The sequence below is a fragment of the Colossoma macropomum genome, unplaced genomic scaffold (genome assembly GCF_904425465.1).
Source record: "Colossoma macropomum unplaced genomic scaffold, Colossoma_macropomum, whole genome shotgun sequence".
Lineage (NCBI taxonomy): Eukaryota > Metazoa > Chordata > Actinopteri > Characiformes > Serrasalmidae > Colossoma > Colossoma macropomum.
The window spans coordinates 28317981-28340644 of record NW_023494807.1 but is presented as its reverse complement, the minus strand read 5'-3'; the positions used below and the strand labels follow the sequence as shown (position 1 = coordinate 28340644).

The window sequence follows — 22664 nt, the reverse complement described above, 5'->3', positions numbered from 1 at the left end:
AGCTCCTCCCTCCCTCCTTCCCTCCTTCCCTCCTTCCCTCCCTCCACCGGCCTACAGCGTTTCTCCTGCCTTCCTCCTCCTCCTCCTCCTCCTCAGTTAGCAGGTGGTGTTGTGATGAAGCGCTGATCCGTGATGTCGTGCCTTAATCCACATGCAGCAAACATAGAAAACACCAGCAACTCTTTTAAATAAATACACATTCTTTCTGTTTATTTATTGACTTGATAAATACACACACACACACACACACACACACACGTGTGTGTACATTAGACTATTTAGAAGTGTGTTATCTAGAGAGAACATTTCACAACAAAGCATATTTTGACCCCGCCCACCCACGCTGAAGTTATAAGGAGGGTTTCAGCCTCTGCTGCTTTTTGAATGAGGGCAGTCAATCAGGACAGATCTCATTTACATATATCATACATCACATATTATACATCACATATCATATATAATAATGGCACAGGAACAAAAGCAGCCTGTTTAAAAAATAAATAAATGAGTGATTTGAATAGGGATGCCTGAACTTGTATACCATTACACGTGTACACTTGTATACTTGTTTACAAGATGTATACATTATGTTATGTTTGTGTAAACAACCATATATAAATATATAAATGACAAATAGTGGGACCCAATTTGAAAATTTAAAATGGCAAAAATGATTCCCAGTTAAATAATTTTAAAAAGAAACTTATTTACTTCATTTTAAATCTATTAGGAACAAAAATATTCTAATAACATTTTTCCATTTTAAGTGACACTCAAACTCATTTTTGAAGTTGATGTTTTGAAGCTAAATAAATAATAAATATATATAAGCAAATAATGTTTCTCCTGCTTTTTTTGTGTATGGTCTGTGTACTGTCGTCAGAATAGGTATTTTAAAGCTAGTTTAAAAACAAATATTAAAAAGATTCTGAGATTCAACAGTCAGCAGTAATAAAAACTGATTTTTTTCTGATAAAAAAGCATAAAAATATGTAAATATCAGTTATGAGGAACAGATACGTGGACACACTGCAGTAATGAGAATTTGTTAAAGAAAATTTAAAATAGAAAAATTAATAATTTAATGTTTTTTCTGTACCACATAGGGATCTATTGTGTTAAATGAATAATGTTTGTGTGCGTGATGATTATGACACTGCCACAAATATTTATGCCCATGGTTCATAGAAATGACCCAAAAATAAGATCAGGCAATAATGCAGTAATATTCAGTAATAATAAGTATTATAGGCGTTAATTACTGATCAGCATTCCTGTAAATAGGATATTATAGTAGTTGTTAATAATATTATTTATAATAATATCTAATGAATATGCATTATTATTATTATTATTATTATTATTATTATTATTATTATTATCATTAATAATAATAATAATAATAATAATAATAATAATAATAATAGATGCAAATTAGCAACAATAATACAGGAAGAGGGCTTAAAGAACACATCTGCGCATACCGTGGTTTATGCGCAAATCCAGTGCAGCTATGATATTCTTGAAGATGTTGTTGGGTTAGAGGGAAATGTAGTCTCCAGACTGAGTGACTTGGTTTAGAGCTAAAGACGAGGATTTAGACAACTTCTGAATAAACTGCATGTTCATTCAAAGTAAAACTGGATTAAAACGCTCCCTGAACAGACTTTAATCCTGGCAGAGCGACAGTAATGTCCAACAGTCCGTCAGAAGAAGTCTGAATCTGAGTGTTTCTCTCTGGTTTGTTTGCTCCAGCAGGTCGGTCAGTCATGGCGTGGAGGGGCTTCAGACAGTGGAGCAAAGAAGAGCTCAGTCATTCCTCCACACTCTTTACAAAGACCAGGTGAGGGTTTGTAGAACAGCAGTCACTGATTAGCTCATAGGACGTCGAGTCGTTTGATGACATTGAGGAATTTGAGGAGGAGGTCTTAATAACTCATTATGAACTTTGGTGAAGCTTCTCAAGCGCATTTTAACCCTCCTATTATCTTTAAGGTCAGCTTGACCCCGTGGCACGGAGCCCTGCTGGTGACATCCAATATAAATAAAAATATTCTGTGGCCACACCATATTAAGTGATCCTGATGTGTGGCCATGTGTTAGTAAGGCGTTTGAACGAGATAATTAAGTCGTGACCACGACTTAGTAAGGTGTGGGAATGAGATTGTGCCTTATTAAGCTGTGATCAAGGCTTAATCGTCTCATTCGCACGCCTTACTAAGTCGTGGCCATGCATTATTTTTATTTATATGTGATGTCACCAGCAGGGCTCTGTGCATAACAGATGACCATGCCTTATTAAGCCGTGATCAAGGCTTAATTATATCGTTCCCATACCTTATTAAGCACCAGAGGTGCTCTGTAGTAAACATAAACTTAACATGATATGTTTTCAGTGTCTTGTACACATTTTGTACACATCTGTGTTCTTCTTTGGGGTCAGTTTGACCCCAGGCTCTTTTAGCTGTATAATAAAGCAATAAGCCATGAGAGGCCATGGGTTACTGTGATTTTATCACAGGAAGTTGTTTTTAGACGCCAATCGGAGTGCCTGAAACTCCCTTCCCGTGATAAAATCTCAGTAACGCACAGCCTCAAGTGGCTTATTGCTTTTATAAAACAGTGGCCAACATAAAATCTGATAAAATACACAACTTTTCAGAAATTAATTCAGGTTCTCATTAATAATAGTCATCATAAACAAGTATTCCGGCAAGAAATGTAGTTCTTTTAGCATACGGTATTGTGGCCGACTATGGACAGCTGAATGAGGAGATCATCGCTGTAAGACTTTAAGATTTTCTTATAACAATGAAAATATGATAACACAGCACTGTTAAATGCAAAAAATATTTTGCTTTATAAGTACTTTTTGGTCACCAGATTACCACCGCGAACCTTATTTAGCACCAATCCAGCGGCGCCCTCTTCTCATGCTGGGGCTGAATCTGAAATGGATCCCTGCTCCCAACATAGTGCCCTATGTAGGAATTTAAATACTGCAACCCATTGGTTCAAAATACAGCTAAGAAATAGTCATTTGGGACTCAGACACATCTACACTTGATAAATGATGCACTGTTTGGCTGTAGAGGCTAGAATTTCTAAACTTTCATAGGTAGCACACTATTTAGGGAGTACGGAGCTGTTTGGGATTCAGCCTGGGTTTGACGCGACTTCTGAGTGAAGCACAAACACTTAAAGCGTGTGATTAAAGTCATTCAAAGTGACATTGTTTAGACTTTTATATCGCCGTTTCACAGTTAATCATACCGTACTTTAATTCAAGCCTGTGATAATGATGGAGGCTGTTTGCTATCTTTTAGCCTGTTAGCTGTCTGACCAGTCAAATTCTAGTTAAGAACATAAGTTGCCAGCCCCTTAATTTAAACAAAAAATGGGTTCTTAGTTCATCATTATACTCGGTGGTCCATGCAAACAGCATGAGAGTCAAAAATCATTCGTAAAAGTTTCCTCTGGTTTAGTGCCCTGACGTTACCGTACCTGTAGTAGTGTAAGAAACCCAGATAATACCACATGGGGGGACTTAATTCCCATCAGAACTTTAATATTTCCCTGAGGTTTAAATTACTGGGATAAAAGATATCAGTAGATGTGGAGATAACAGAGGGGTTAGCACTGACTCTCTTGTCAGTGTCAGTCCCCCAGACAAGGTCACATTCGCATGTAATACTTACTCTTTTCCAGATTCTCCCTCCATCCTCAGCAGAGATGTGGTTTTCGGAAAGCTCAGAGGAAACCGGAGATCAGGAAAGAGATCCCAGAGCAAAATCCAGCTGCAGATTTGGGTGAAGCCGCAGCTAAGAAAAAAACATTGTCGCGGCACCCTGGGTCGCCTGTCCCACCTCCTAGAAAGCCAGGACAACTCTTCAGACCCCTAGTGTTCACAGTGGGGGTAAGTCTTCCTCAAATCTTTCCAGGCAGATGATCCACAAAGCACCTGAATTAACCCAAGAGGTGGTGCAGAGTACTCATCACCAACATCAATTATGGAAAAAGGTGACGTGTCAATGTGTTGTTTACCTAAAAACCTAAAGCACTATATAATGTCAATATGATACATGCTTTCATTTCAGCAGATTGTAGTTGCCCCAAAAAGTATTTGTGCCAGACTTAAAAATGTACTGTTAGGAAGCAAAATGTTACACCAAGTGGCATTTATTTAAAAAGACTGGCAACGTATTCTTTCAAAAGGCGGCTGTTGGGTTTCAGATCGTTATCAGTTTGAGCAGTTTCCCTGGTGATGCTACAGCCACGGGAGTCCTAGAGAGCACAATTGGCCTCGCTCTCTGGGTGGGTAGGATGCCCCCCGCCGTCTCCCCCCCAGCACCAAGCACGATTCTAGTCAGCGCAGGCGTTTGTTGGCTGATGTAGCAGATCTTGCGTTTGGCGTTTTCCTCCAACTTCGTTCACTTGTCCAATGATGTTGCGTGAGCGACAGTTCGAAAAGATGCGGTGGTGCTTCACAGGCCTTGGAGGAAGCCTGTGTTAGCCTTCGCCCTCCTAGCGCTGGTGGTGTCATGTGATTGAAGGGAGTCCTAACTAGTGGGTGGAATTGGAAACGACTAAATTGGGGTGAAAAGTTGGAAAAAATCAAAAAAGAAAAACAGCCTCAGACTTACATTTCCACCTCTGTGCTTTAGCAGCTGTTCTCAAACTTTTTTTAGTATGAGTGAGTAAAACGGCGCCCCCCCCTCAAACCCCCGCAACCCCCTCCTCCCACTTGTAATCTCTCCCCCTCGTTCATTACTTTAACTTAACAAACGAGAACTGTGTTTTACCAGAACCTTGTTTATGTCCATTTTCTAGCCTTTGACACAGCTATTGCTGACCTGCGCATACAGGAGAAATGGTCCTGTTCTGTGACTTTACAGATAATGTCCAGATTATGGCCATGAAATGAGGCTGGTTGGCATGTATTTCATTTAAATAGCATTTAATAACATTCACCCTTTTTTTTTACCACTTTTTTAGACATGGCCAAAGCAGATTTAATAAAATGACAAAACTAAGTAAAGTTCGAACTTTTCTAGATTTTCCTGTGGCCCCTTTAGAGCCCCCCTGTAGCCCCCAGTATGAGAACAGGGTCTTTTCTTGACACCAAGAGTCTACCATCAGTTTGACGCTGTGCTAAAAGTGTTTATCTTTGAAACATATTGTAATTTTGTCAAACATGTGATGAAGTAGCCTAAAGAACTTCATTGAAGTTTACCAGTGGTTAAAAGGTTAAAGTGTCCAAATACATTTGAGGGGCACTGTAGAGAAAGAGAAAGTGAGAGAGAAAGTGAGCATGACTTCTATTATTTCATTACACCAGAAAAAGAAATTTGGGAGTGAGAGGGAAGAGCAGAAGGTGGTTAGTGGAATAATGGAGTAATAGTCCATAGATCAGTCGATGATGGAAAGAATCTGTAGTGCGGAATCCCTGAACAAGTTTCTGTCTACAGAATATATGGATAAGCATTAACCGATACAGTACACAAGGCGTTGTGAGAGGCCGCTCTAATGCCATTTCAGTTTACAGGCTGCTCCTTCGGCGCTGCCGCCATCCTACAGTACGAGTCGGTTAAGTTTCGAGTGGAGACGGCCATGGAGGAGGCCAAAGAGGAGAAGCTGAAGAAACACGAACAGGTACGATGTGGCAAAGCAAGTTTATTTACAAAGCACATTTCATACACAGAGGCATTTCAGTGTGCGTCATACACCGATCAGGCATAACATCATGACCACCTCCTTGTTTCTACACTCATTGTCCATTTTATCAGCTCCACTTACTATATAGGTGCACTTTGTAGTTCTACAGTTACAGACTGTAGTCCATCTGTTTCTCTGCATACTTTGTTAGCCCCCTTTTACCCTGTTCTTCAGTGGTCAGGACACCCATGGACCCTCACAGAGTAGTTACTATTTGGGTGGTGGATCATTTTCAGCACTGCAGTAACACTGACGTGGTGGTGGTGTGTTAGTGTGTGTTGTGCTGGTCTGAGTGGATCAGACACAGCAGTGCTGCTGGAGTTTTTAAACAGTGTCCACTCACTGTCCACTCTATTAGACACTCCTACCTTGTCAGTCCACCTTGTAGTTGTAAAGTCAGAGATGATAGCTCATCTGCTGCTGCACAGTCTGTGTTGGTCATCCTCTAGTCCTTCATCAGTGGTCACAGGACGCTGCCCACAGGACGCTGTTGGCTGGATATTTTTGGTTGGTGGACTATTCTCAGTCCAGCAGTGACACTGAGGTGTTTAAAAACTCCAGCAGCACTGCTGTGTCTGATCCACGTCAGTGTTACTGCAGTGCTGAGAATGATCCACCACCCAAATAGTACCTGCTCTGTGAGGGTCCATGGGGGTCCTGACCACTGAAGAACAGGGTAAAAGGGGGCTAACAAAGTATGCAGAGAAACAGAAGGACTACAGTCTGTAACTGTAGAACTACAAAGTGCACCTATATAGTAAGTGGAGCTGATAAAATGGACAATGAGCGTAGAAACAAGAAGGTGGTCATAATGTTATGCCTGATCGGTGTATAAATAAAACCAAAAATAACTTTAATAGAAAATAAAGATAAAGTGCCGAAGAGTGAAAAACAAAATAGGCAGTGTTACTCGAGTCTTCTCCAGCAGCCTGAGTGAGGAAGACCACCAGCTGTGCTAGTGTTTAACCTCTAGGAGAACTGATTAAAACTGGGATAGCAGTTCTACTCCAGTCTTTCCCAGCACCCCGAGTAAGGAAGACCACCGCTCTTCAGCGGATGAACAGCAGACGTAACAAGATTATACTTTGAAGGAACACTGTTAGTGTGTGTGTCTGTGTGTGTGTGTGTGTTTGTATGTATATATATATATATGTGTGTGTGTGTGTGTGTGTGTGTGTGTGTGTGTGAGAGAGGGTGGACAACATGGACAGGCTGCTGACTGGCTGCTACAGCTGCTAAAGGAGAACCCTACACTGGACACTTGTGATATTTTAAACATCTGGTATTTTTGCTTAAATTGTTACGGCTGTATTGACTTAAAAACAAACACATCAACACCACACAAGGGTTAACCTCCAAGAGAGTTGATTAATCTTTCCTGAACAACATATAAACTGTTGGATTGACACTGAAAAATGTTAAACTGAAATATAAAATTAAAATAATAAAACATGCAGAGTAAAAGAAATAGAATAGAGTAACAAAATGCTAAAAATAGTGTAATAGCTTTTTATAAGGAAATAAAATTAATAATTAAATGGATAAATAAAAGCAAAATAATAAACATAAAAAGGAAATTAAAGGCAAAAAGGTTCAAATTACCTTATTAAATGTGTGATGCTAAAAATAAAGTGCAGTAGGAACAAAGTGCAAGTCTCTGAGCTCAATTACAGGCACATGAAAAGAGCGATGTTCTTAACCTGGATTCAAAATCTGCTACATTTGAGGCTGATCCAAGATCTTCTGGCTGTTTGTTCCATTTGTAGCAGCATAACAGCTAAATGTTGCTTCACCATGTTTAGTTTGGACTCTGTAGTTTTTTGACACATTTTGTCCATAACAGTCCAGTGATATTGCTGTTGATCTGGGTTTGCACAGAGCCATGACACAGCGTACTGGCACAATTGGTGGAATCAGCTGTCAGACTTTCAGAAGCAGGTGATCCTGCTCATGTCTGTCGTGGATGACTGGTGGAGCAGAAAGACTGAGGGACAGAAAACAGTCATGGGTGAGTGTGGAACCTTCTACATTTGGATTTCTTTGGTAGTTCTGGAGGTTTCGTGGAGCACAGGTGATTGCACAGCAGTATCTGGTCTGGTACAGGATCTTGGACACAGCTTTTCATCCGGTAACAAGATTTATTTGTGCTTTAGTCGTAAAATTAATAATCGTCATTCAAATATTTGTTGAATCCAGTAAAAAAAATGCAAATTGAACGTGAAGTTAAAAGCCTCCTGTGTGTTCCAGACCAGTAACATTATCACAAATGATGACTACCAAACGGAGGCAGCTGCCATTGCTCGTTCACATCCTATACAGAGAACACACTTCTGCTCATTTTAATACACAGTAACTGTTCCTTTGCTGAATTTTAATATATCGGGGAACAAATTAAACATAAAATGTGGCCTGTCCAGAGTTAAGGCACATTTTACACTGCAAAAAATGGTGTCTTATCAAGTAAAATTATCTTAAATACAGTGAATAAATCTAATATTTCTCCTGTTGAGGTTGTTGTAAGCTTAATTTAATTTTTGTATCTTATTTGGAGACTATTTATACTTGTTTTAAGTAATTTTATTAAGGAAATGATCCCACCATATTTGCAGATAATTTTGCTTGTTTTAGGAAATTTGCTTGAAACCATCAAAATTATCTGCCACTGTAATGAGATAGTTTTACTTAATAAAATTACTTAAACCAAGTGAAATTTTTAGAAATAAGGTAAATAATCTTATAATAAATGCACAAATATTAGATTTTTTGACTAGGTTTAGTTTCATTTTACTTATCAAGATACTATTTTTTGCAGTGTATATTTTATGGTTTTCAGTATGTTAAACACAGTAAATAAATAGAAATTGTGCGCAAAGATTTACAGAAAATGTCATATTTAAGGTTGTTCTTTGTAGAGGATGTGTTGACTTATTTTCAACAAAGCATGTAATTTCACCAGGTGTGTCCAAACATTTGCATACGACCATAGGTGGTGAAGTTTTGTTCATTTTTATATGGATTTAATTTTTTGTGCCAAAGGTTTCAAATAAAATAATCCACAAGCAAAAAGTTAAGAATCAAAATGTTGAAAATATGTTGCAAATACAGTGATTCAAAAAGATTAATCCAGTTTGATTTATTTCACTGGTAAATCATTACAGAACAATGCAGTGAACTGTAAATGGTTTAAATGAGCTTAAAGTTTATTATGTAATTTTACAAGTGCTCAGTATGAACCTCCTCCAGCTGTACGGACAACATCAACACCATAGTCAAACTCATCCCATACTCGATTGAGCATGTCGGGTGTCGCTGCACTCACGGCTCTTTCAGTGTGATTTCGAAGATCATTCAGTGTTGTGGAACCAACGCCGAACGCTCTGAGCTGCAAAACGCTTTCTGCTCAGGGGTCTCATCTCCTCTCAGACTGAAGGGAGCCATCTTCCAGTGACAGTCAGAAGCTCTATGACATCCTCTTTCAATTGGTATGTGATTGGTTCCTAGGCGCCTCACGTTTATAAATATATGGTGCTTTGAAATTGGATGAATCTTTTTGAATCACGCTGTATAATGAATATGATGAGTGTTAAACAGTTTTTCAAAAAGATTGCGATTTATTTTTTTACCCAATTTGATATAAATGTATTACTGAATCGTTTTTAGCTTGTGAAAGTGAAATCACTCTTTTGCTTCAGAAATCTTTCTTTTGGTTGTGGCTTGACATTTTCATGGGGACGGGTCTTAGAAAAGGGCTTTCATTTGTACTGTATATTGGTCATCTGATTTGGAGTGACAGGTCCTTGTATGCATGGCCACACCCACTCTGTGAGGTTTGAACTGCCCTAGTACAACAGTAAGTCCTACCACACCATATCGATGAGTCTTGAAGACCTGGATGCGTTTTGAGGAGGCTGAGAGAAGCTTTCAGTATTGCTTTTATGCAAAAAAATCGGGTGACTATTGACTATTGACATTTAGTGTTTGTTAGCAACATTAGCCTTGTGGCCCCTGTACCAAACTAAAGAAGCAAAATTTGGACAGCACACGTCTTGGCTGATCAACTACGTCCAAACTGTTCCTTTAATTAAACACCACTAACTAACTGACCTTGTCCTCAGATCACTGCAGACCTACCAGTGAGGGGTCGTATGTCTTGGTTCTGTTTTGTTCACTAACATACTTTTGTTTTGCTCCTCAGGTATCATAGCTCTGAACACTGTAGTGCTCTGCTGTTGGAGAATTCCTTACATGCAGCGCAGCATGCTCAAGTACTTCACCTCCAACCCTGCTTCAAGTGAGTGCATGTCATGTTAGACAGCTTCCTTAAAGGGGAATTCCACCAGTTTTTCAAAATTTTTGTATGATTAAATGGTTGTAAACAAAGTCATTCAGAGTGGTTTGGTGTGAAATGCTTCATTGTGGTGATGGGAACCAGACGTCTGAAGCATTTAATGCTTCAAAAAGCTCCCTCATAGAAAGTTATTACATGAAATGGTTCTGAATACTCAGATGATGTTTGAGACATTGTTTTACAGTAGTTTTGTGATAAAGTTTTAGTCTAAAACATGTTAATCAAATTATTTTGAAGGCTAATACATGAAGGCTGTTGTGAGTCCCCAAAGAAAGCTCTTTTTTTCAGATTAACCACTATTTTACCATCATCATCATTACATATAAAAACACGTGTATGTTCACTGGTGGTTTTGGATAGTAAATAAAATGCCTGTATTTGTGTTGTAGTCATGGTGACGCCTGGTTCTTATCACCACCACTGTAAAGAAATCTGAAACTGTGAGTTTCTCTATAATTAACCATTTCACACCAAACCACTCTGAATGACTCTGTTCACAGCTCACCCACTGAATTGTGCAGACCTTTTGAAAAATTGGTGGACTTCCCCTTTATGGTTTGTGTCTTCACCTTTGCTTTTGTTTGACCCTGATACTAATGTACTTTGCTTTTTCTGCCTGCTTTTAGAGACACGGTGCCTTCCCATGGTCCTCTCTTCATTTAGCCATTATTCCATCCTCCATATGATGGCCAACATGTACGTGCTGTGGACCTTCTCCACTAGCGTAGTCTCTCTGCTCGGCCGGGAGCAGTTCCTGGCTCTCTACCTGTCTGGAGGTATTTTTTTAGGTTGACCTCCACAAAAGTGGCCCTGTCGGTCAAGTAGGGATGAAAGATAAGGTGATGTCATGGCATTATGTCATGATAAGCGTCACTAAAGAGGCTCTGGAGTAGTGTAGCTGCCAGTTTTTCTGTCTTGTTGGGAGATCATGAGAATGAATCACAACAATGGCAGGAGTCCAAGACGTAATTGGCCTGGCCTGACTGGATGTAGTGCAGCGCGGTATGTGAAACGTTGGTTGGCCGCAGCTAATATTTGTTCCACAATCAGTTAATCAGTCCATTATTATTTTGATTAAACAGGAAAAGAAGAAGGACAGTTTAATTTATCAAAAATTAACATAAAATATTGAACATATTTAAAATATTTAATTTTTAAAAACAAAAATATACAAGAATTAGTTTAATTTTGCCTGGTGCTCTTTCAAATATAAAACACCAACACTGTCTTTTAAATCATATTTAAAAAAAAACAAACTTTTATCAAGGGCATCTTCGTCGTTCATCCTGAAACTGCTATTGTAATCTGTGTCAAAAGTGTAAAAACAGTAAAGGGACAAATTATGTCCCCTCTAATAATATACAGAGCTAGATAACGGTCAATAACACCCATAATCAAACCTGATATGACCAACCATACAGAAGTCTGGTCATCAGCCATGTTAAGGCCTCAGCATACTTCTTGCGGAGACGACGTTCGCCTGGCTTCAGCGAACAATACAACGTAATTGCGGAGGAAAAGAACAACCGCAGATGTCACGTGGAGGCTTCGTTCGCCGTGTCGCGCACATGGCAGCTGGGCGAACTCCGCGGATGAAGATGCTATGCGACAAAGCCTCTGATTGGTCGGTAAAAAAAAAAGAGCCGTGTCATTTAACAAAGATGGACAACTTTGAGGAGCTTCGGCTTTGGCAGACACACTAATTTTTCACTGTAAAACCTGCATTTGTTAAATAAACAATGAATATCTCCTAAACGTAAGATGTTAAGTCTGTTATTCGATAGTACTAACTAGTACTAAGCACCAAAACATACAGGTTATCTTATATTTAGGTTCACAAGAGGACGAGGCTGAAGTTGGCTTCCTGTTCACCAGCTTCTTGTTTGAATTTTCCCATTCCACCTTAAATGGTGGCAGCATTCTGAACTCAAACGTCGCCATAGTTACAACAGTGAAAGAATGATTTTTCAGGAATCGTGAAACTTATCATAAAATATCATAACATCACGTGAAGCATCCGCGACAGGCAACACGAAACCGCAGAAAGTATGCGAGCTTGTAAGCTCGCAAAGGTGTTTTCGGCTTCGCACAACCCTCGAGAATTTTATTTCGTAAAAAGTACGCTGAGGCCTTTAGACATGCCTGACGCTCAACACGGCACCGAGCACATGTGGCCAGCAGTTCCAGAAATATAGATTACATTTTTTCGTCCACACAAAACCATAGAAAATGGAGTCTTGAGAGAACGTTTCAGAACAAATCAGGTTTACATCACAATAGCAAAGAACTTACTTCTGGCTGGATAATGCAGGCTGCACTGCACTGGTATAACAGGATTTGTACTAATCCTGAGATTTATTTATACTCAAGATATCAGAAAAAGCTGACCTTTCCAGGTCAATAACTTCAAAAATGTCTGTGGTTAATTTCTGTCATATAATCATGAACATTCCACACATTTAATTGCAGCGTTTAATAAAGAAGCATTCGTTTTATAGAGGAGCTTTTCTGCTTCACATTCAGAAACAAACCCTGACACAAACATGAACCAACTAACAGTTCTAGTTCCAATCCTAGTTAGTTTCCCACCTGCTGAAGAGACACCTGGAACCATTTATAATAACCACAATTAAGGACTTAATGGACCTTTTTGGTTATTTTTTAGTCTTTTGGTTAGTCTAAGCATCTAATTTGGCTAATTAGCTACCTTGCTTGCCAGTTATCTTATCTTATTGGCTGTAATACAACAGTTAGTTCCGGCCACGCAAGCTAATTGGTTGAGACGCTTTCTAACGGTGCTGTTATTTCGCCATAACAGCACGTTTTTCACAAACACTGTATCACTCCGCTGAGACGCCGTTGCTAAGCAACGACTTTGACAGCTGTAGGAGACGCTCAAGCCCATTTGAACATTTTTACTTCTTACTTTGAGCACAAACAGAAAATGGACACTTTTAAGGTCACATTTGACCGACAGCCGATTTGGTCAGACTCTGAAGATGAGACGACGCTAAATTCCCAAACTGTCGTCACCACTGAGCAGCTTTTCTGTCGGCAGCTGTGACAGAAGAACAGCTAAACAACCTGGAATCAACCAGAAATGAACCCAATACCATTCGCCAAACTAAATGGGCTGTAAGATGCTTTACAGACTGGCTGGAACAAAACAACTTTAATATTGATCAGAAAAAATTGACAAAACTGAGCTAAACTTGATATTGCGGCAGTTTCATGGCTCAGTCTGATTTGGTCCGACTCTGTAGATCAGACTAACGTTAGCTGCTTATAGCTTATGTAATCTTGGGGTAAACTCTGTACAAAATAGTAATACTTCTAAAAATAGCAATCAAAACATCAACATACCATCCTAGTTTACATTCTGGTGCTCTTATCAGTCGTGTGATAGTGCTTGGCAACTGGAAGAATAATGGTTCGCTAAATTGTTGTTTACTTCAGCTGCATGTGTTACCAAAGACAGTGATTAATACTACTTATAGCAGCTCTACCTGCTTTTGAACAGTGGAAAATGTTGAATACGTTTGACATCACAGCCTCAAACACACGATTTTACCATTGTTATCAATGTTTTATCTGTTATGTTTTTATTTATTGTAAACTGAGCTGTAAATTGAGCTGCTTCCGTGCTGACTGGATGCACGTTATCTACCTGGAAGTATAATGTTTACAAACGCTCTGATTTGGTCTATAAAACTGTGGTTCTACTGTCTTAGTTACTCACCACACTGAGCTTCTGCCGTAGATACAATGTTTTCTGCTCACGCATTGAGGTAAGCTCAGTTTTACACAGTTTACAGGAAATGTAATTTTAGGTCATGTTAAAATGGCTTTTTTGGTTCTGTACAACCCTCAACCCTGGACTGCAGTCTCAGCCGTCTATCTTTTCTTTTAATTAAGTGATGCAGCATTAGATGGGAAATGTTGTCAAGCCAACTAATTGATAAGATTCTTTGCCAACTATTTTTAAGTAGCAACTAGTGCTGGGCAATATGACCTCAAATCAATATCACGAGTAATTGAATGTTTTACCCGATTATGATTAATGAACAATTATTTTGTTTTTGTTTGGTTTTTTGCCCTCATAGTTCACTGACAAGGTTTGTACTGTAAATATGCTCTGCATATTTTATGTAAATCGTCTCAACAGCCAGATCGGAATTCACATGACTTTTACATCAATTCAACTCGACATTCATCATAATTTCGCGCTGCTGAGACCTAATAAACCTTTAGGGTGATATTTCTGTACAAAACTTAGAAGAGACGTATCCAAAACACCTCCCTGTTTGAAGAGATTTCGAAAAAACTGTCCAAACGCTGCCACAGGAGAGCGAGGCCACAGCGTTAAGGAACAGTTAGAAGTCTGAAAGCAGAGTTTGAAGAATCCGAGGACGCAAAACCAAAGAAGTGATCACGCCCTTTTTACGGCGAGCTGAACACATTCAGGATGATGAGCCCAGCTGTCAGTCAGTGAAGCTTCATGATGGCTCCTGTGATGCTGGCGAAGATGAAGCTGAACCCTCCGGGAGCGACTGGCGTTTGTTAGCAGTCATGATTGTTTACCTCTGGATGAGCCACGCGAAGCAACGTGATACATTGTTCTTTTGCGCATGTGGGTCAGTTTAGGAGCTGATCTTCTCGGACTGATGTCGCATACAGATCACATTTAAGAGATAATGTGAACAGCCAAACAAAAAAATCGGATTTGTTAGAGGTTCTGAATGTCGGTTTTGATTACTTTTCGATTAATCGTCCAGCCCTAGTAGCAACGTTATCAATTTTATCAGTTTGGTGTTGCAGCCCTACGATGTTGAAAAAAAGGATTTTTAGATGTGCAATTACAAGCATATTGTGTGTATTATAACATACACCGATCAGGCATAACATTATGACCACCTCCTTGTTTCTGCACTCATTGTCCATTTTATCAGCTCCACTTACTATATAGGTGCACTTTGTAGTTCTACAGTTACAGACTGTAGTCCATCTGTTTCTCTGATACTTTGTTAGCCCCCTTTTACCCTGTTCTTCAGTGGTCAGGACCCCCATGGTCCCTCACAGAGCAGGTTCTCTTTGGGTGGTGGTAGGAGTGTTTAATAGAGTGGAAAGTGAGTGGACACAGTGTTTAAAAACTCAGACCAGCGCAACACACACTAACATACCACCACCACATCAGTGTTACTGCAGTGCTGAGAATGATACACCACCCAGATAGTACCTGCTCTGTGAGGGTCCATGGGGGTCCTGACCACTGAAGAACAGGGTAAAAGGGGGCTAACAAAGTATGCAGAGAAACAGATGGACTACAGTCTGTAACTGTAGAACTACAAAGTGCACCTATATAGTAAGTGGAGCTGATAAAATGGACAGTTAGCGTATAAACAAGGAGGTGGTCATAATGTCATGCCTGATCATTTAGAATGAGTGATTTTGCAAATGAAGAATAAAGGAATAAGGAATAAAGACATGATCTGTATATCAGAGTGCTGTAATATATTAATCATCATCTCATTGTTAGGTGTGTTCTCCACTTTCATCAGCTACATCTGTAAAACAGCCACAGGCCGCCTGGGTCCGTCTCTCGGAGCTGTGAGTCTTCTGCTCGTCTCTAAACAGTTTTGTTATCTATGAAGTCAGTTAAAGGAGATGAACAGGAAGAGTTTGACACCTCATTCATAAGACACCCAGAGAGTGCTGCATCTTCAGTCATGACCTAATCAGAACAGATGTGCAGGCTGGGTTTGACGCTTCATTCATATAGACACTCCTATATCTTCATTCATTACAGACGAGGCTTCACAGCAAAATGTTAGCTGGTTGTAGTAAGTAGCTCAGAAGTTCGCTTAATTTACAAATGCAAGGAATTTTTGATAGTACTTTAAATACATTGTTTATAAATGCATTTTATGAATTGATTGTAAATATATACATGTATAAGTTAGCATAAAGGGCTAACATTTTCTTAATTATATTGTAAAACCTGACTTTTTCCCTTTTTCTTATGTGATGACTTTTTTCAACTAGATGACACAAATTTGGTTGTTGATCTTACTGTAACTTCTAGCAAATCTATAGATGCACCTATAGATTAACATCTTGCACATCTTCTATCCATATCGTGTATAATCTGGAATATATATATATACACACACACACACACACACTCATATATATATATATATATATATATATATATATATATATATATATATCAATATGCTATCCCCTGTGTATCCTGCATCTCATTTATCTCAGACTCACCGATTGCTTAAATGGAAATGTGTACAACTGTACATATCATAGCTTTTATTTCATAACCTATATTGCTGTTACACAACTGTACATTAGAAGGGTGCAATACTGTGAAGGGTGTGTGTGTGTGTGTGTATATATATATATATATATATATATATATATATATATATATATATATATATATATATGTATATATATTAGATTATATTTATTATAGTATATATATGTATAAGATTTTCAATCACCTTCGCACCTGTGTAAAAGCGTTGTGCAAAGAATGTGATTTGAGATAAATGTATAAAATCATTTTAATATTTGAGAACTGTGCAACTTCACAGGTTTCAAATAACGAGTAGGAAGCTGTAAAAAAATAAGAAATGTTAGATGTGTCCAGAATAATGAACAGAGTTGCTGACAAAAAATATTATAAATAGATAATTGTTGTCTTTTATTTATCATTTAATAAGTTCTCATTCTCAAAATAAATAAAAGAGTGAATAAAATATCTAAAAATACATTTTGGTATTACTTACAGTACTGTGCAAACGTCAGATAATGCCCTTCATTTATTGAATTTCCAGTCAAAACAACTAATAAGTACACATTATTCATTTTTCAGGGGATTAGATATAAAGTTTACTTGCATATGGAAGGAGAAAGTCAAAGACAAATAAGTGAACAAACAGGAGTTTCCAGAACTGGAGTTAAAAATGATTAAATGCTACAGAGAAAATGAGACTCCTAACAACCACCTGGAAGAGCTGGTAGACACCAAAACTGCCCCCATCAGATAAACAGCACTTAAAGCTTTCATCTTTTAGAGAGAGGAGGAGAAAATGAATAACTAGTACTTAATGACCGTTTTGACTGGGAGTTGAAGTAATTCAGAACTTTTAAATGGTAGTGTAAGAGTCTAAGGTGATGCTGAAATGATGATGTGTTGTGTAGTCAGGTGCAGTCATGACGGTTCTGGCTGCTGTGTGCACAAAGATACCTGAGGCTAAACTGGGAATCATCCTGCTGCCCATGCTCAGCTTCACAGCAGGAACCGTAAGTGCCTGTTTGAGGTTTATTTTAAAGGGGAATTCACTGATTTTTCTACATTTCTGCATAATTCAGATGTAAACAAAGTCATTCAGAGTGGTTTGATGTGAAATGGTTCATTGTAGAGAAACGTATCGACTGAGATTTCCTTTATAGTGGCAGTGATGGGCAACTTTCGGAACTGCTTTGTGAATGAAACTTGCTGTGAGGGAGCTTTTAGTGGCAGTAAACTCTTCAGACGTCCGGTTCCCATCACCACCACTGAGAACAGTACTGACTCTGTTTCTCTAGAGTGGTCTGTTTCACATCACACGTTCATATCTTAATCATTTAATTAGGCATACATTTTGAAATTGGTAGATTTCATGTGTGTGGTTATATATGCTTATAAACATATATAAACTGCAATAATAAGCAGAAATTAATACAGATAAATGAAGAGGGCAGTGAGAAAGAAAACAGTGAGTTGAACTAATACAGAATCTCTGCTGTTCTCTAGGCACTGAAGGCTCTTGTTGCCTTTGATACAGTTGGCCTTCTTTTGGGCTGGAGAATGCTGGACCATGCGGCCCACCTTGGGGGAGCGCTGTTCGGAGTGTAAGTGTCTTATTGCTCCTCACCTCCTTTATACATTCCTACACTTCATCATTGCTCTGTCTATTCTAATGTCTTCATACCATTGTCAGAAATGAACCAGGGTTGGGGGCGATAATTCCAGAAATCCGGAAAAGTTTTAAACAAAAAGGCATTTGATTTTGTTCCATTTTAAGCTATTTATACAGAGATACAGTTGTAGTGCCTCTGCAGCCACTGTAACTGATAGCCTAGTTCAGGGGTCGGCAACATGCGTCTCTTTTACTGCCCTGTTGCGGCTCCACAGCAGGATTAGAGTTTTAGGTAAAAGTAAAATAATCCTCCTTTGCAGTAAAATAAAGCTCTGCTGATCGTTCAGCACAGTTTTAACAATAAATGGTCTTAAACGCTGGAGTTAATGTAGAACTGCTAATTCACCCTTTAACCCTGAAGGCTAGCGCCAGACTGCTGGTCACCATAATAAGGCAGACAAGTCTTACCTAGCTAGTAGCTAACAAAAAGGTAAAGAGAAAGATTTAAGACAAGCATTGAGAATTTGGAGACGAATGGACTTATTTGCATTTATAATCACTCCAGCTGGTTTCCTGATACGTTTAATCTGCAACGAGAAACTGTCAAACAGTAAAAAGTCACAAAGCTGAAATCAGCTTCTTGTTCAAATTTTCCAGTTCCACCTTAAATGGTGCAGCAGTTGCATACTGGCGCATCAGGCACCATTTAAGGTGGAACTGGAAATTGAAGCTGGCGAACGAGAAGTCGACTTCAGCCTTGTAAAAAATCAAACATTGAGAAACAAGAAACTGTTCTATATTTGCGGAAACGTTTCCTGCCGGAGATGTGAGAAAAGCAGTTATAGCTGAGCTAAAGCTTAAAGCAGAACAAAGTAAGTCTGCGTTTTCGTTTATATTTTTAGTCTATGCTAGTTGCACATATTGAGTCATATTTATAGCCATATTTACAGCCAGGATGGTAAAATGGATAAAAAATGTTGTGGCTTCCAGTGTGGATTGATTTTTGTTGAAAGGACAAAATGGCTCTTCTTAACATTTGGGTTGCCGACCCCTGAATCATCCAGCCACACGGTTGAAACATGGAGTGCTATTTGCTTAAATGACTCCGTTTTGAATCTGTTTTTATGTCAGTGAAGCCCTCTGTTATTTGTATAGTTGACACTGAGTCAAATGTGGCGTAGAGTAACTGTTAGAACATGTTTGTGATTACAGTTGTATGCTGTGCATTGTTTTTATAAAGTTAGAGAAAAACACTTTAATAAATGCCAGGAGTGCAGTATATCAAAAGAAAAAATGCTTCTATAAGTTTTTTTAAAGTGTCCATATCATGGAAAAATAAATTTCCCTCACTTTTTTGCAATAAAGGAGTTTGATACAGTATTTAAACATTGTTAAAGTTCCCATGTCCTACATTTTTCTTGTACTGTGTAGGTACATTTTTCATTCATCAAGGTACAAACAGGGTCATTTTCCCCTTAAAGGTACAACAGTGGCTTTAAGGTCCAATTGTGCACCTTAAATAGGTTTTTCAATGTGAAAAGTTCATATTTGTACCTTTTTCATAAATGTTTTAAAACAGAACAATAAAATAAAAGCCTGGAGACGAGACGGGGTGTGTGGAGTCAGTACAGCTTAGAAAATATCATTTCAGTGGATTATGGTTCAGTTATGTTCCCTGACTAAAGGTACTGAGATGTACCCTTGAGGGTCCCACCCCAGTGACAAGAGGGGTACTGCCCCAGTGACAGTTTACTACGTTTTTCTGCAAGTGAAGGTCCATCTAATGACCAAAATGGTCATAATTCATTTTTACATGAGCATTTTCCAACCTGTCTTTAAACAGGCTGTTATGGTCCCTGTACCATTAAGACTGATATATGTAAATGAGCTCTGTTATAACTGGCTATATTATTTTTTTGGCTATAATAATTATACACCTACAGACAAGTATATTTGTAGGAGCATTTGTTAGATTGAATAAGTGAAAGTTAGGTTGTGGTTCATGAACACAGTACACAGCCGTAACGTTTTGGTCTGCTTTCTCAAATAAAATGACCTTAAAGCTGCACAATGTTGGTCAAAACTGATGAAGCAGCATTGCTGAGTCAGGAGAAAAAAACAGGCTAAAATATGGTGAGTGTGCGCTGCTGCAAGCCGCCCTGTAAAGCCTGAAATAATCATTTAAAAGTCAGAGGCGTCGGGTCGCGGGGCTTTCGGTCCACGTCATGTGTTCATACGTCAGACTCAAAAAGAAGATCTGGCTTGATGTTCAGGTCTCAAATTCAAAGTCAACATTATACGGATTAAGATATGATGACAGTCGTAGATGATTCACTCACATCCTCAGAAACACGTCCTTCACCAAGTTTTGACTGAGTTCTCTTTGAATTCTCTTTCAATGCGCTCGTAATTACCAGTTTCATCTGCTTGGCGAAGGAGCCCGAAGCACAACCCATGCTACAAAATGATCTTCCGCACTTTGCATGCAATTACACATTTCCACCAGAGAGGTCCCCAAATCCCCGAAACTTACGTAGTGTAGTTTAATAAATGTCAGAATTGGTCTAGAAAATTAAATCCAGTGTGAAAAAAATGTTGGATTGAAAAGCCAGTAATAAATCATTTGAGATGCTTTACCCACATCTCTGCTTTCTTGTGTTTCTCTGGTCATCTCAGATGGTACATTTCCTACGGTCATGGCCTGATCTGGAGAAAGCGGGAGCCACTGGTAAAGTTTTGGCATGATTTGAGAAAAGGCCCGCCTGGTGGAGCGCCACCTGGTGGAGGTGGAGATTCTCGTGTATAGGATCCTGTACAGCAACACCCTGCTAGCCAGTGATCTCAGAACTGGAAATATAACATCATGGCACTCAGATGACCACTACTGTGGGCTTTTCTCATGTACCAGTAGTTTTGATTCAATCACATTAATTCCTGCTGTTGTGTGTGTGTGTGAATGTGTTATTTTAAGCATTTTATTACATTTATACCTAAAATGCTGACTCAAAATGGCTTGATAAGAAGACAATTGTGTTTATTGAGGTTTTGATTTTGAGATGGAGCTTTGTAAAGATGTTTCATTGTTTCTCTCAGTTGCTGTGAGAGCAGCATTGTGCTAATTACATGGAAAAATAAAGGTATTACTTATTATAACAGGTCTTCAGTGGTGCTTAATCACTCCAGCTCATCCCAGAGATGTTTTATGGAGCTTTATCAGTCCAGCTTATCCCGAAGGTGTTTAATACAGCTTCAGTCCAGCTCATCCCAAAGGTTTTTATTCAAGCTTCATGACTCCCAACTCCTCTCACTGGTGGTCAATAAAGCTTCATCAATCCAACTTATCCCAGAGTTCAGTGAAGCTTCGTTACTCCAACTTATCCCAGAGGTTTTAGTGGGGTTTAATCACTCCAGGTCATCACAAAGGTGTGTTAGCAAAGATTTGACACTCCAGAGAACGCAGTTCCACTGCTCCACAGGCCAATGCTAGCCTCTTAGTGCATGGATGCTCCAGAGCATCACACTGGACTTCTGGACCTCCAGAGCTTTTCTGAGGAGATAGTGAGGCTATGTAAATAAAAATGAACACCTGTGTGAGCAATCGGTGTGTTTTAAAGGAGCTTTTCAAATTTTTCCTTTTTTTTGTTTTTTGTTTTTGTTTTTGAGATGATATTTTGACTGAAAATTCATTATCAAAATGATGGTGATTTTGTGGCTGGAGGGCATTGGGAGGCAAACAATAACAATAATATAATAATAAGCTTTATTTGTATAGCACCTTTCATACATAAATGTGCTCAACATGCTTCACAGAGGATTAAAAGACAAAAAGGTACACAATTAAATAAGATCATATGAACAAAAGCAGGGAGAAAATAAGAACATTTAAACAAGAACCAATAATAATGCAGGTATAGTAGTAATATAAAATACTACTACTAGTAGTAGTAATAATAGTAGTGATAATAATAATGTCAATGATAGAAATGTAAAAATTGAATTATGTAATAATAATTTACTAAGTATACAATATGTGCAGTAACACTAGTATTAAAAGTATGTTAAAACAACGGAGACATGATAAACGAAGTTGGTATACTGATGTTGTCTGTGTTATCTCTCTTAGTAAACTTGTTAATGTTTGGTACTTTAGAACAGTTTGGAAAAAACAGGCACAGGCAGTCCATCACGTATGATGGTGCCGATCCATGTAATGCTTTAAGTAGTCGTATCTTTAAAATCTGTCCTAAAGGAGAGTGACAGCCAGTGTAATGAAGCCAGAATTGCTGTGATATGTTCTCTCTTGGGTGTTGCTGTAAGCACTGGTTGCAGCATTTCTGAACACGCTGTAACCATCTTTTTTGGCAAACCACTAAACAGAGAGTTACAGTAGCAGGTAACACTTTCTTTGGACGGTCCACTTTAGATGCTTTGTAGATACTTAATTTACTTTCAAGTAACATTCAACTCAATGTCTACTAAATTAATCATGATTTTCTTTAACTCGAAATCCAGCTTCAATCCTAACCCCAACCTTATCCTCAACCCAAAACCTAAACCCAACCCTCACCCTGGTCCAAATCCTAACCCCAACCCACCACTGTTTAGTTTTTCAACAGATAGTTTGTTAACAATTTGAACATCTGTAGATAATCTATAGAGTACAGAGCCCCACTGGTGAC

At 38.7% G+C, this 22664-nt stretch overlaps 1 protein-coding gene across 1 annotated transcript; it reads left to right on the top strand.

Moving 5' to 3' along the window:
• The first annotated feature begins 1519 nt into the window (after positions 1-1519).
• On the top strand, positions 1520-21138 carry parla (presenilin associated, rhomboid-like a). The gene is made up of 10 exons (XM_036555913.1): positions 1520-1843; positions 3709-3916; positions 5539-5652; positions 7594-7723; positions 9911-10006; positions 10690-10839; positions 15600-15670; positions 17285-17386; positions 17880-17977; positions 20662-21138. The coding sequence occupies exons 1-10, from the start codon at positions 1770-1772 to the stop codon at positions 20789-20791; spliced, it is 1173 nt and encodes a 390-aa protein (XP_036411806.1). The 5' UTR covers positions 1520-1769; the 3' UTR covers positions 20792-21138.
• Positions 21139-22664: the final 1526 nt, after the last annotated feature.